Genomic DNA, 15,663 nt, shown 5'->3' with positions numbered 1-15,663 from the left:
GGCCGGGAACAGAACCCTCATGCAAAATGGTCACCACATGTACGTGAAAACTGCATAAGCCAAACCCTGGAGCCACCCTGCAGATAGCGGAGGAAGAGAAGAGAGCAAAAGAATCCCTAGTACTCCCAGAACCAGTGCCTTGATCTGGTTGTGGCCCGACAAAGGTGGAGAGCTTAAAACCTCCTTATGTGCCCGCTAACTCCAAACAAGACTCAGTGCAAAAAGAGCTTTTAAGCTCTCTGTCTTGCTTGGATTTAACTTGTGCAACTTCAACCAGCTCACCTCCAAACACATATGGCGGAAATTGCTCAAGATAAATGTGTGTAAGATGTGATTATCCTGTAACTTGTTACAACCACTCCTGATGTAGCTGGGACGAACTTTGCTTCATCACAGTAAATCACACTCTTGGAACTAGGACAATGAGTTCTTGACATCTCTAAGTCACCCAAGCTCACTATTTCAATCAAAATATGTCATTAGCCCAGTGAAAGACTGACAAAGACTTGAAGCACTTACTTTTGGTTTAGCCAGCTCCTTAATCTTCTCTATTTCTTCATCAGATAACACGTCATAGTACCTGACAATGTGAGGGCTGTCCCATTCATCTTCTTCTTTAAAAGGTGCTATAAGAAGGTGGGGATTTTGGTTCCCATTGTGGTACCTACAGAACAACCTCTTCTGTCTTCGAGGTGTCTATGAACAAATTCAGATAAATGTACTATTTTGAATGTTGAGTTTAGGTTCAGTCAAGGTTAATTAATCTCTACATATAGACTTCAGGGTTGTGTCTATTAATTGAGCAGTTATGCATTTATAAATTTTTGGGAAACCATCTTCAAGAGTACTCATCTGAGAAAGGTTTCAAGGGGAGCTTCTTCAAGAACAGCTTGACAATTCAACTAATGACCAAGGAGTGTGGTGGGTTCTCCCTCACTGGGGATACTGTACCTCTGAGTATCCTGGACTGAGCAGGATGTTGAGGATATGACCCACAAAGGGACCCTCCAACTCTTATTATTCTATATACCATGTTTGGTAGTTATGTCCCCAAGAATCAAATATAGCAACATGATACTTCAACAGTTCTTCTTAATCATTTCTCACAAGTTAAACTCTTGCTTCTGAAAAAAAAAAGGTCTTAGCTTACAACTGGGGTCTCCATTGATACGAAAGCAGCAGAAAAGCTGGCTTTAAAAGGGTTTGAGATTATGATTATGAATAAATTGTCGGATATGATTCAAAGGATCATACTGGTTTGAGGGGATACAGATGACACCTATTCAGAAAAAGAAACTTTGTGATTTCCAGTCTGATACTGGGTTCAGAATTTTTACTCAGAAAGATTGTTTTGCTTTTGTTTTTATTTGTTTTTATTAAAAAATGACTTAAAGTTTAAACTAAAATATTCTGCAATCCTGAAATTCCCTGTGGACTTTTTCAGAAGCCAAAGGGTAGTGTCAGTTTGTTTGGGGGATGCATTCCCAGAAGATTTACTTGCAGTACGATAGGTTAAATCTGCCTTTGGAATGGTCTTTCTCTCACCATTTTCACACCTTCTCCTCTGCAAAGAGCCTCATAGATTTCACGCTCTGGCAGGTAGTCCTGGGGCCTTTCATATATCCCACCGTGCGTTGTTGGCTCTATCGAATCTGAGGTCTCATTGATTGTCTTGGCTTCTTTTTCTTTCTCCAGCAGCCTCTCAAAGTACCGCATGTTGCTGCCTGCCCTCTCGTGACTGGGATCTTGGTTGGGAAAGAAAGGCGAGAGAGAGAGCGAGAGAGAGAGAGAGAGAGGAGACAGATAAAGTGATACTATCTGAGGAATCTGATCAAAGGGGGACTTCAAGCCTACAACATTACACCAATTATTTTGTGCAGTCAAGTGTACTCTCCCCTCCTCCCAACACTACTTGAAAAATAAAACCACGGAAAGCGAGCTCTCTGGAGTCAATTAAAGTTAAGATCTTGATTCTGGTTAAAAGTAAAAAAGCACACCAAGGAAAGAAGCAGTTCAACTGACTCTTTCAGATTGATAAAGAATACTATTCCTGCTGTACCACATATGGCAGAGGGAGCAAACATGGTTCCTCTAGGTGTTATTGGACTCCATTATCCACCACCATTGGCCATGCTGGCTAGGGCTGATGGGACCTATAGTTCAATGCAACCTGGAAGACACAACATTATCTACCCCTGACATATAGCATCTCGTTGCCTTTAAAAGGAGCACAAGCTTTAGAATAAAGGAAGCATCTATTTTCATGATGATCTACCCAACAGAACATGCCAATCAAGTAATGGAATGAGAAATTCTTTGCACTGCCTCCAAAATGAGGTAAATCTCTCTTTCTAGTATGCGTATGGTGGAGAGCAATACAAAGATTGACTCTAAGGTTCAGGATATTTTAGAGATCACTTGCAGAAAAAACTTCAGAACAGACTAGGGCAGGGAGCTGAAATGACAAGAAGTCATTCATTCTCCCCGACTCAAAATCTGCTTTCTGGGTTTAGCTTTTTCTCTTGGAGAGGTTGCAATAGCTTTGTGGGATGGGAGAATCAGTGCTTAAAAATAAAAAGGCTGCCACAACAAAAACTATATTTTGCCACTCATGGATGGTTGGCTTAGCCATATCACTCGCTATTTGTTTTGCACCGTTAGCCAGAAAAAGAATCCTTGCTGTCATTTAAAACAAAATCAACCCCTCAATCCACACACATCTTCATCCCTTACAGATCAGCGATACAAAGCAAAGCATGCATGTACCATTCTTCACTGCAAGCACATGGGTTTGTAAGGGTGCCTGCACTGGAGGACATTGCAAATATCTTGCTTTAAATTTCCTGTTGCTACAGAAGCAGCGAGAACATGGGTGTGAGGATTCCTTCTGTTGTTCAGTGGTCTTTTCCAGTATTAGTTGCTGATGCCTAAGCAACCAGCCAAGGCAGCTAAGCTTTTGCCTTACTCAGAGTCTCTCCCCAAGCTGTTAGCCATGCCCCCAAACACTCTTTGTGAGCTGGATTAGAAACATAGGAGACTGCCATGAAATTGAAGCTAAATGATGTTACTGAAATTTCCATCTTGAACTGTTACACATTGCTTCTCACCAGCCCTACAACAGACTAGACGATTAAAAGGAATATGCCTAAATCAGCATTTCAACACTATCTCCCCTACTTCAATGCCAAATTTAACACCAGCATGTCATCATTCCTATAGGAATCACAAGTGAAGGCTGGTCCATTATGTCAAATGAAGCACTGCCAGCCCCCACCTGCCTGCTTTCTTACAACCAGTCCAGGGGGTGACATAATCTGTCAGCCTCCTCCTCCTCTGCCTGTGTTGCCCTGTTAGAATTCAGCAGAGGAAAGGGTGGGTACAGAGTTAGTTGGATCTGCCTGTCATTGGCTCTGGCTCCCTCTACTGTTGGTCTCCCTGCTTTCCCACCTATCACTGCTCTCCCCCCGCCCCGCCCCGCAATGGCTATCAAAATTTTGCCTGCTAAAAAAAAATCCAGAACAATGTTCAAGTTTTCATTGCTGGCGTAAGTGGAGGAATACCTAATGTGGTTCCTCCAGAAGTTGCTGGACTCCAATTCCCATCAGCTCCCGCCAGTATGGCCAGTGGTCAGGTGTGGAGGGAGCTGTGGTCCAACAACATATTGAGGATGCCATGTTGGCTACCCCAGTTTAAGGGATTTCTGAGAGAAATAGAGTGGATTATTGTTCCAGGTTAGATAAACTGAACGTTAATCCAAGTGACTGACTGATGCCAGATGTCACAAGGCGAAGGAGTGACTCAGAAACCTTCTATGTCTGCTAGTTTGCCAACACCACCATATGTTTCTGAGAGGAATTTATCAAATCTGTCCAAATGTGTGGGGATGTTGATGAATTATGCTCTCTAGACAATTCAGAAATCCTGCTGCAGGCAATGGTATTGCTTTTCCATTTTATATTCAGTGTAAAACATTAACATTTGATACAACATGACACCTCGGAGGGCTTTTAAAACTTAAAAGTAAGTCAAGGATCATTTAATCATACATTTAGAGTGAAGCTGTAACAGCCAGCAACTAGCAAACGGCATGCAAAATGCATGAAATACCAGGAAAGGGATGGGGTACAGAGCATATAGGAGAGGAAGCTTAAGGGAAAGGAGCCATTTCAGGTCCAGTAACTTAACTTTAAACGCCTGGCCTTGTGAAGCATAAGGAAATAGAAGCTGAACTATTGTGAGCTAAGTTGAATAGTTAGTCTAAGTGTTTATGTACCCGAGGAGACAGAGTCTACTCTATGGGAACAAAAGACTTTTCACTTGGCAGAAAATACCCAAACAACTTGGGCAATCCTATAGTAAAGCATGCTAAATTCAACAGGACTTCATTCCAAGTACAGTGGTACCTCAGTTGTCAAATGTAATCCGTCCCGGAAGATCGTTCAACAACTGAGGCGCAAAGGGCGGTTGGCAAAGTCAATGGAGAAAAGCACACAGCGGAAGCCATTCAACTTCCGAGGCGTGTTCGAAAACGGAAGCAATTACTTCTGGGTTTTCAGCGTTCAAAAACCAAAACGTTTGGCTTCTGAGACGCTCGAAAACTAAGGTACCACCGTCTAGGTATATAACAGGGATGAGAAACACCTGGCTTGCCAGATGTTCTTGAATTCCACCTCCCATCAGCCCCAGTCAGAATCACTATTGGTCAGGGATGATGGGAGCTGGTAGTCCAGTCACAGGTTCCCCCTTCCTGGCACACAGCAGTGAGGCATCAGGAAAGAAGTGAAAATCTTGGCAGGATTTCAACACAGAAAGCAGGATGACTCTATGCAATGAAGCAAGTTGGTTGGTTGTCTCCCACTCCCTCCCACTTAGGGAAACCTTTACCAGATTGAAGCTGGTTCCAGGCCCTCTCTGACTGCTTTTGTCTGTATAGAATGTGCCCTTCAAATGTGCTGTCTCCTGTGTACAGAAACCTCTGACTGTAGTGAGGCTGGAATGTAGCACTGCCCTGCCCACTTTCAATTTAGGCCACGCCCACCTCTGGCACATGATCCCTGGAAGGTTCTTCAGGAAGGAATGCAGTCCTTAGGCTGGAACACAGTTCCTCCGCCCTGGTCCTAAATGTTTACCATATCACAAAAAGCAGCGCTTTATCCTACTTTGGCTTCTCCACTTGAGGCGCAGGTAGCTTTCCAGCGTGCTAGAAGCATGCATGATGTGTCCTTCTTACCAAGAGACACCAACCGCCTCGTGAGCTCCATAGCCCTTTGTATGTCGCCAAGTTGGAAGACGCCATAGCTGAGATAATCCAGGATCTCCGCCTTCGTGATGGCTGCCTCTTCACCATCATCGTGCTTTTTCAACGCCTGCTGCATCCAGAGCACGGTGTGGTAATAATCCGCATCATTATACGCTGTTTTGCCCATGCTAAAGCAGTCGTCCACTGTCAGGACTGATCTGTACTTTGTTCCTGAATTTGAGAGACGCAAATGTTAAGTAAGACCTAGTGACTTCTACTCACATTTACAACTTTCCTGAATGTTAAAGCCATCTGGAATTATCCTGTTCCATTTATCACCCCCATGTTTTCAAATGGACACACTGAGCCGATGTCCCTGTTTCTCTGTCAGGTACAGGTCTTCAGCTCCAAAGGCTGCTCTTGCTGCTGAAGGCACCTAGAGACCATCCAGTTTTGAGTCCTGTAAAACCTGGCCTCAGCTTCTCTGGCTCATTTCCACCTGGCCTAGTCCAGACTAGCTTTGGGGTTGTAGCTGGGGGCAATGATCTTGCATTTGATATGTTGTACTGTTTTGCTGCTATTTGTAACACTGCGTTTGCAATTCCATGAGTGGATCATTTAATCTTCCTATATATTTATTAACAGGAGGAGTTTGGCCTATAAACATTTGTATTTCAATTTTATCATACTTATGTTCTTGAAATGTTGCTATATGTTATTATGCAAACACTCCCGACTTTGTTGTGAGCTGTTTTGAGCATGGTTGAGCACTACTGAAAAGCGGCACACTAATAAAATGATGACAATCCAAGAAAACAATGGATTTCTTAAATGACCTCACTTGCCTACCCACAACGCCTACAGAACCAACCAGAAACAATGTCTGTGCATGTTCACTGCTCTCATGCTGCCTTGGCACACTGCAGAATATTGAAAAAGCAAACCCAGAGAAAACTGACTTGGAAGTTGGACCACTCACTTGATTTCAGCCTCTCACTCACTTTCCTTCCAGCTGGGGCCTAAAGGGGGATGGCTGGAGCCAGGAGGACACATTCCATCCAGGACACAACCTCTGAGCTCAATCCCCCCCCCCCCTTTTTAGGATCCTTTAAGCTGCTAGACAGGCTACTTGCAGTTGAAAGGACTGGGGTGGGGGTGGTTGAAGAAACATATTTCCTTTTTTGCTGTGCAGCTGAAAGTGAGGAACCAAGCACTCCATTGAAGAGGACATCATTCTTTCCCTTTTTCTAACTCTTGGCTGACATACATTAAATAACTTGAAAATGAAAAGCAGTGGTGTGTTTTAATAACGCAGCGCTTGTTGCCACCAGTGGAGAAGAGGGAACATGAAGAACATTCAGAGCCCAAATTCCTCCTTCACAAAGGATCCTTTAAACTACAATGAAAGACCTTCTGCTTTTAAAAAAGATGCAGGATGAGCAGAAGAACGCAAAGAAGGAGTGTCCTGAAACATGCCTTCTCTGAGCCCAGCGTTTCCACCCACCCACCGGGTCCTTTTTAACTTCAATGGGAGGGCTGCCTTTTCGCAGCTCAGAGCCTAGGCATGGCATGTAATTTGTGGTTTGTTTCTCTCCAAACCAGGCTTCCTCAGACTCGGCCCTCCAGATATTTTTTGGCCTACAACTCCCATGATCCCTAGCTAGCAGGGCCAGTGGTCAGGGATGATGGGAATTGTAGTCTCAAAACATCTGGAGGGCCAACTTTGAGGAAGCCTGCTCCAAACCATGAGGGATAGCGAAGGCTTGTTCTTCACCACTCACGCTTTGTTTGTTTCCCTCAAACAAAGTAAACAAGTATGGATGTGCCCAAGTGGCTTGCCTGGCGAGGTGGAGCTGTAATGCTGGCTTTCCCAGCAGCAATGCCACTGCTTCTAACCAGGGCGGAGATGGCACACTATGGAAGCCAGCCACTTCTGCGCACATGGATTTGGATGACACAACAAGTAAAGCTACCTGAGCAGTGTGCACAAGTACACTCCTCATTCAGACTTAAACAACAGTTAAACATTACTATGGCTTAATGTGATGTGCAAACACAGGCTGTATGTTCAAGTATTGAGTGCAAAGTATTATCCAAATAGCCTGGAGAACCTCACAGAACTGTTGTGAATCTAGAATTTGTCCACAAATGGAACAACATACCCCTATTCTAAGCTTCAGTGCCCTGATTTGGAGAATTAACAGATTGTGGGCATAATTCTTTGATGGTGAAACTATATTTATATACATTTCCCTGCAGACATTCATAGTCACTGCTTTCCAAATAAACTGATCCATGTGAGAAACCAGAATGAGTTAATGTGATTTAAAGCCAAACATGTTTATACTCAACATGAAGCCTGTGTGAGTTACTTTTCTTGCTTAAAAAATGTTCAAATGCATGAGAATCTCAATTATCACCAGAATTTTAATACAGTTTGCCAAGTTCTTGTTCTGCTTGAAAATCCTACGTGGTGACCTTAAAATGCCCTCTAGTCCAGAAATACTGAGCTAACATACCAGTCTTAAGGAGAATAGCTCTACTTAAGCAGTGCCTGCATTTGCAAAAATAATTCAACTAACAATTTAGATTCTGTATTCTTGTTGGAAACATAAGCAAATTGCAACAAACTATGACGAGAGTATTATAAATCTCCAGGCTTGTTTCTGCGGTTTCATGTTGATGCTCTAGATATGGCTTAGTCGGCTTTTCCAAAATCTGGTGAAGATTACAAGACTTTCATGGCTGACCACAGGTCTGGAAATGCAGAAAAACTGGCACGGTACCACTACCAGCGATTGCGTTTGAGAGGAAACTCACTGTAGAAGAAAACTTTGCTTCATCACTTACTCAACTGTTATTGAACATATATATTGAGAAACCAAAACACAAGAATCAGTGTGTTTAATAAAGTCAACAAGTAGCTTCTGACCATCACCTGGAAATGCTCCTTTTGATATTGTTTCCGGGTCAAGCTTGTAGGTATCCTGCAAACGCATTAATGCCTTGGCAGCTCCCGTCTCATCTTCTTCATTTGGGAAGAACTGACGATGAATTGTGAGATTTGCAATAAAACCTTTATTTGAACAAGACGGAAATGGTTAGCACTATGGGTCTCAGATGCATATAAGTGATACCAGATTGGTTGGCAATTGGAAACATTTATTCTATCTACAACAATCCCTTGTGGGATTCAAACAGATGAAATTTAAATATGAACTATCAATGTTCTCATCGGGCTCTGTAAAACTATAAATATGTATATATACCGTAGCTTTTGCTATTTGGCATGAAGATAAAAATTCATGAACTAAACACGCAAGAGATATTAAGGGGGGAAATCTGAATAAGCAAGCAATTAAAAGTGTGTTTAGGCAACAGGGAAGGAATGTTTGGAGCTTTCTAATGAAGTGTTCCACATTCAGCAGGAATTGAGAGCCTGCATCCATTCAGTTGTTCTTAAGACTCCAACTTCCATCTACTCCTGCCAACATGGTCAATGGTCATGAATGAGGGGAGCTGGAGTCTAACACCATCTGGAGTGATACAGGCTCATCCCATCCAGAGTAATGGGGTCCAATACATGATGCACTCAATGGCTATCATGCTTTCCCAGTACCCAGTGGTTCAGCTCGGATGTAGCAACAAAACCATGGATTGGCTACTGGAAATAAGCCTCAGATTTGCACATTTGATCCTCCTGCTTTTCCTCACATGTTCCAAATCCCAACCTCACCACCTGGTTTAGACAAACCATACCATGCTATAGTTTCCAATTCTGGTTTGAAGGCTAACTGTGATTTGCACAAACCGTTGTTTGACCAATCTGGATATACGCGATGAGAAATCATGGCTTGCCCAAATCAAGAAATGATGCAGAGAATGAAGAAAGAAGAAACAAAGGTGGGGAGAAGAGAACACATGAGCCCAAGGCTCAACTCTGATGGCCAGACTATGGTTTCATTTTTGCACCTGAAATGGAGCAGTGACTTGCTGAGAGCATGGTTGCCATCCATCACACATAGCTCCCATGATGCATCTCTGCCAAACCGATCCCACATGGAAGGAAAAATGCAGGTCATCTGAATCCATCTTAAATATGTATTCTAATTATATCTCTTGTTTACAGCTCTAATAACACCTCAAATAAAAACAAGTACAAAAGTTCAACATTCAGCTAAGGGCCACCAACCTAATGCATGGGCGATGTATTCATTAGCATGGCTTTATACATACAGCACACCTTCTCTTATGGGACTATCAGAAGCGATGGTTCTCCAGAAGCTAGTAGACATCATTTCAAGAAAATTCCAGGAATGGAAACAGCTGATAAAAATTGTGACCCAAACAAAGAAACCAACAAGGTTTCCCAACAATGAGTGCTCCCCGAAAGGAATGGTTCCAGAGAAGCTTTTCTAGACATCACGGCCAATAGCCAAGAATGATGCGAGTTGTAGTTCACCAAAACATCTGGAGAGTACCAGGTTGCAGAAGTCTGCTGTAGACTAATTGAATTATGAGAAGATTTGACAACAAAAAGAGTTTGAGAGAAGATATAGTGGGGTAAGCTCAAACTGCACAGCCTTTTCAACGGCTCCGGTACCAGAAATAACAGGAGGAAAAGAAGCTGATGACTGGCTTTTTCCTTAGCTGTAAAAGACAGTTCCAACCCACCCACCCTGTTCCAATAGCTGTGATCCAGCAAACAATGTACAGAGCCAGATTTCACTGTCAGCTATAGAAGGCAAAGAGCTTCGAGCACAAGCCATTCTGCAGCAGGATGTGAGATAGGCCTGGCTGCACTCCCAGTACTCAGTCACATATGGCCAATGTCTTAGAAACAAAGGAAACACGAAGCACCAACCGTGAAGAAACCATCATCCATTATCAGTTTTGCACAAATCCTTCATCAATAAAGATAGCCATCTTCTGACGCTCTCAGAAGGCTGCAGAAGTTGGATTTTATTTGGGAAACTGCTGCAACATGTGCTATACCTCCTGGCTGAAAAGAGCACGTTTCAAAGTCTTTCCCCTTTAGCCTGAGTGCACGCACGCACGCACAAAACATATGTGGTTGATTTCTGAGAAATAGCATTTCCTCCTTTATAGTCAAGCGTTAGCAAAGTCTTTCTTGTCCCAAAAGCCGTCTTGCAAAATACCGTAGTTTTCGCCCTATAGGACGCACTTTTTCCCCTCCAAAAATGAAGGGGAAATGTGTGTGCGTCCTATGGGGCGAATGCAGGCTTTCGCTGAAGCCTGGAGAGCGAGAGGGGTCGGTGCGCACCAACCCCTCTCGCTCTCCAGGCTTCACGGATGTCTCCGCAAGCAGCGGGAGCGCTCCCGCTGCTTGCGGAGAGTTGCCTGCAGGCTGAAGCCTGCGCACGCTGAGCTCAGCGCGTCCAGGCTTCGCGGACCTCTCCGCAAGCAGCGGGAGCGCTCCCGCTGCTTGCGGAGAGTTGCCTGCAGGCTGAAGCCTGCGCGCGCTGAGCTCAGCGCGTCCAGGCTTCGCGGACCTCTCCGCAAACAGCGGGAGCGCTCCTGCTGCTTGCGGAGAGTTGCCTGCAGGCTGAAGCCTGCGCGCGCTGAGCTCAGCGCGTCCAGGCTTTGCGGACCTCTCCGCAAGCAGCGGGAGCGCTCCCGCTGCTTTCGGAGAGTTGCCTGCACGCTGAAGCCTGCCCGCGCTGAGCTCAGTGCGTCCAGGCTTCGCGGGCCTCTCCGCAAGCAGCGGGAGCCAGCGCTGGGCTCCCACGGCTTGCAGAGAGCTGCCTGTTTGGGGGCTGGGGTTGGGGGAAGCTCGGGCTTCCCCCGCCCCAGCCCTGTGCCTGGGGGGGGGGGGAATAATTCCCCCCCTTTATTCCCCCCCCCCAAAAAACTAGGTGCGCCTTATAGGACGGTGTGTCCTATAGGGCGAAAAATACGGTAGGTAAGCTTTAGTATATGGGACAGTTCTAGAAGAACAATGAAATAGTATTACAGATAGCTTCCCTTAACACTGCGTTTTAGAAAACAGCTTCCACAAGCTTTTGGTTTGCAGCAAACTCAAGAACTTCTGCAATTCACAGCTGGAGAGGAGAATTTAATTGCCATGCGCCATTGCGACCCAACAAAGCCAGCGACTAAAAGCATCGAAGCCTGAATATGAAAGGAAAAGTGATCCATACAAGATTCAAGCATTACGTTCCAATGACAACGTATATTCTACAAGACCAGATTTGAAAGGGGATGGGGATGGGAAAACCTTCTCTTGGTTAAACCTGCTCTGGGTGAGTATCATAGCCATACTACCATACATACACACATGACCGAGAGGGTAGAAACATCAGTTGATTTAGTGGGAACAGGCCTTCTAGATTAGCATACAAACCCACTCACCTTGTGGATTGTGCCCTCCTCCCTCTAACTCTCTTGCTGAATTATGCAGATCTTATTCCCTGAATGCTTCTGACATCGTTTACATCATGTGCTTTTGAACCTTTTGAAGAATGAAGGCTTGGTGGGCACATGATCCCTATTTGTTCTGGAACGCACTCACCAGTTGTGGGTGGTTTGCCAGGTGGCAAATAATGATTTTTAAGGACTGTTCAACACAGCTATCACTTGCTGGAGAGGCAGCAAAAGCAACATATTTTTGACCAAACATCTGATTAATGATACCCTGAGGGAAACATTTGGGACTTCTTTCCTGTAGAAACATCTGGAGTTGTTTCATTAGTTTTGAATAAAACATTGTTGCTGTGGTGCCAAGTGCTTATTTCTAAAACCTTGCTTTTATTGATGTCTTCTGCTGTGATTTGCTGCATTATTATTTTTGTTGTTTTAATGAATCTATTTGCAACTGTATGCATATGCATTTATAAGGAAGGGTGGTATACAAATATTTCAAATAAATGAATAAAAAGGAGAGAAAGATTTTGGGCCACTCAGCACCACTCCATCTTACTGAATATGGCAGAAGCAGTCAAGCTGGAATGGTGTGGCCTGTGAGCCATCTATTCCAATCCCTTTGGACGATGCACGATATCAAGAGTGAGAGCATCTCCAGCAGAAGGCTGTCCACCAGCTCTGCTTGAAGACCACGAGTGAGGAAGAGAAGGAGCCTACATACACATTAGTGAACACTCATGACTGTAGTTTAGGACCGACTGGGAAGAGTTTAATGGCGATTCCTGGTTAGTGAATATTTCTGTCGCTGAATGGAATTAAAAACAAACCCAATGTTCTTGTGAATGGGGCAAGGAACTGAACTCATTGACACAAACATGGGTGCCCGTTGACACTTTTTTGAAAACAAACACAGATGAGGAGAGGAGGCTTCTTGAACAGACACTGTGGCATTAAAGAAGAAAAGGCATGTTGCTTTCCACACTGATTATTTCAAAAGCTTGGTTTCTTTGAGATCCTCACCTTTGGTTGCATCCTCAAGAACCAGATTCTCCAGCTGCAGCCATTCTGTGTTGAGACGCTTTACCAGTTTATATGCATTGACTGGGTGGGCAAGATAACCTTCTGGATCTGAAGTCGATTTAACAGTTAGGGATTCCATCTTCTCAGCCCAACTGGAAAACACGAGTATATGCCTCAAGTGCAGTTTTGATTTTATTTTTAGCCCAGGCATATGATATGCTCTGGGAGGGTTGTGATAGAGATACAAAAGCCCCCATTGCCTTCCTCTGTCCCTGTATCCTTTTTCTTTCTTGAGCTGTGTGAATTGCTTAGCTATCGTCGTGCCTCTTGCACTTTGCTAGTTAAACAATCAAATTGCAAAGTGAATCGCCACAGGGAAATTTATTTTAAAACACTTTTGTCATTGCTTTCTTACAGCCTGGTTTTTAAGCCTTTGCACTGACACAGCATCTGATAAGGTGGAGTGCTAGAGCCAGAGTTTCTCAAACCTTGAGCCACTTTCACCTGAGCCTCAGTGCTGCAACCTCCTCTGTGCTTCCTCACTTACTCTTCTGGCTCAGATCCCAAAGACAAACATAGGGGCAACAATCTCCAGTGACAAGGAAGAGCAGAGGTGCTATGTTAAAATGGCAAAGTATCACTTTGTCTAATCTCACTTTACCTCTTGATTTTAGCAAGCTTAGATTCTTCTTCTTGAATATATGCCTTTAATGACTGAACCAGATCTTTTTCTGCATAAATGAGGTCTGTCATCTGGCCTTAAATGAAAAAAGGAAAGAAAAGTATTATTAGAAACCCAAGAAGCCATCTGTATCCAGAAAGATAGGTTGAGAGCAAATAAATACTGCAGATCAAGGAAAAGACACAGGGAGACTATCACAGCAGGCTGGAATTTATAACGTCACTAAAGCATTTGTTCTAGTTCAGAACATGTATTCTGCCAATGTTACTGCAGCTCCATTTCTAACAATCTAAGGGTGGAATTCGACATCACATTCAGGCAATTATTCTACCAGCGCAAACGCTTCTGCTTGCCATATGGAATGATGCCTCCTTCTCCTCTCCCATGGGCAGTTCTAGGGGTTCTCCTGACCCACCTGAGCAGATCTGTGGAGGGTGAGGAGGGAGGAGAGGGGAGAAGTCCCATTGCACCAGCTTCTACTAGCGCAACAACTAAGCTGAATCTGGCCTTCAGAATCTAGGGAAGGGAGTTTTTGTTGCATTCCTTTTGCCATAGTTATTTTATTTCACAACAGCTTTACGAGTATATATGTACAGTGGTGCCCCGCAAGACGAATGCCTCGCAAGACGAAAAACTCGCTAGACGAAAGAGTTTTCCGTTTTTTGAGTCGTTCCGCAAGACGAATTTCCCTATGGGCTTACTTCGCAAGACGAAACGTCTTGCGAGTTCTTGCGAGTTTGTTTCCTTTTTCTTAAAGCCGCTAAGCCGTTAATAGCCGCTAAGCCTCTAATAGCCGTGCTTCGCAAGACGAAGAGACTCGCGGAACGGATTAATTTCGTCTTGCGAGGCACCACTGTATATATATTTCATATATTTCATAGAGAGGAAAATGAAATTACTTCATGCATGAGGAATGGGAAACAGAAAACTATTTGGCCAAGGCATAGAACATCCATTGTAATCATTCACAGAACCATGCATATTAGCTTTCTCGATAGTCGAGGGTATGCTGTTTTATCAGCAGCACTTATCCATTCTACCTGAAGAAAAGGAACATGCAAGAGTAAGTTGGCCTTTTAAACTTGATATGGTGACACAGAGTCACAGAGCTTCAGGCTAACTGTATTGAGTTACAAGCTTAATACTAGCTCAAGAGCAAGACATGCCAATTAATCTAGCAATCAATCCTCAGCATGGCCTATTACGTTTAATGTTTTTGTTCACAACAGCAATTTGAGCCTTCATAGCCTTTATAAAGCTGCCACAGTTCATGCAAAATCTGCAAAATTATCTTTTAATCTGAAGTCACGCTGTATTTTATTTTATTGCAAAATGCAGTAATAAAATCTGAAAATGCCAAAGGCGTAACAGGTGCAAAGCTCCAGAAAGGTTTTAAGCAGTGTTTGTCTCCCTCCCTCCTCCTCTCAAAGGTGAGTTTCTAAAATTATTATGCTTACAACAGCTGATGAAAATGAACTGATGCACACACCTCACATCAGTTATTTGGAATGGCATAACATCGTCAGCATATTTCCACAGATATTCTAACGCAATTAGAGCCCAACTCTCTTGGGACATTGTAAAAAAAAATGGAGCAATTAAAAACAGAAATTCTGGGACATTCTCAAAATTGCCAGGGGAGCATTCATAAGCACCCCCCACAACTGCAGCAATTTGTTCAGCATGGGATAAATGAGATGATTTTACAAGTCTCCCAAGGAGGAAAGTAGAGTGGCAATTCTAATCTGCAGTGGTGATTTACAATAATGCGATGTGTTTTTAAAGACAGTGTCACATGTTTTTTCAAGTTAGCCCATAGCAATGGGCCAGAATACATCTAAGCCCCATGCACCCACTAATACCTAGCAATGGCCAGAATATATCTAAGCCCCATGCACCCACATGCAGCCCCATCATGTAAGTGGTGAAACAAACCAGAAAGCCACATAGAGTTTCCTGTTGTGTGCCAACTGCAAAAGATGGTTAATGGGTTCCAAAGAATCCAGGATGAGAAAACCACCTTTAAACCATTCTAAAGAGAGGAGTGGCAATTCTCATGTTGGAAATGGAAAGAGTAAAACACAACCAAAGAGTGGAGTCTATTCCAGATGATTGCATTAATAATATTGATTATGATCACACATTAATTGATGTAAACTATCCTTCACCATTTTCCTATTTTGCCTGAGCTTTTTCATACCTATAGAAGTGAAAAATTCAGCTCTTGTCAGGCTGGTGCAAATAATGCAGGTTAGCAGTAATGGTATCATCCACGGCGTCATTCTGAATCAATGAAATGTCTGCAAGATATTTCAAAATAAATAAATTCATGACAACT

At 43.6% G+C, this 15,663-nt stretch overlaps 1 protein-coding gene across 8 annotated transcripts in view; it reads right to left on the bottom strand.

The window, feature by feature from the left end:
- Positions 1-15,663, bottom strand: part of P4HA2 (prolyl 4-hydroxylase subunit alpha 2) — a 46,762-nt gene that overhangs the window by 12,960 nt on the left and 18,139 nt on the right. For all 8 annotated transcript variants that reach the window (XM_080997223.1, XM_080997219.1, XM_080997221.1 and 5 more), the window contains 7 exons: positions 15,526-15,625; positions 13,305-13,401; positions 12,644-12,795; positions 8,178-8,315; positions 5,231-5,470; positions 1,546-1,745; positions 520-696 (listed from right to left, as the gene is read on the bottom strand). In XM_080997223.1, the coding sequence (XP_080853349.1) occupies positions 520-696; positions 1,546-1,745; positions 5,231-5,470; positions 8,178-8,315; positions 12,644-12,795; positions 13,305-13,401; positions 15,526-15,607 (1,086 nt within the window). In that variant the 5' untranslated portion in view covers positions 15,608-15,625. The remainder of the gene's footprint in view (positions 1-519; positions 697-1,545; positions 1,746-5,230; positions 5,471-8,177; positions 8,316-12,643; positions 12,796-13,304; positions 13,402-15,525; positions 15,626-15,663) is intronic.

The sequence above is a fragment of the Podarcis pityusensis genome, assembly GCF_964106645.2.
Source record: "Podarcis pityusensis genome assembly, chromosome: 2".
Taxonomy (NCBI): Eukaryota; Metazoa; Chordata; class Lepidosauria; order Squamata; family Lacertidae; genus Podarcis; species Podarcis pityusensis.
The sequence above is the reverse complement of the archived record's forward strand: the minus strand, read 5'-3'. Positions and strand labels throughout refer to the sequence as shown.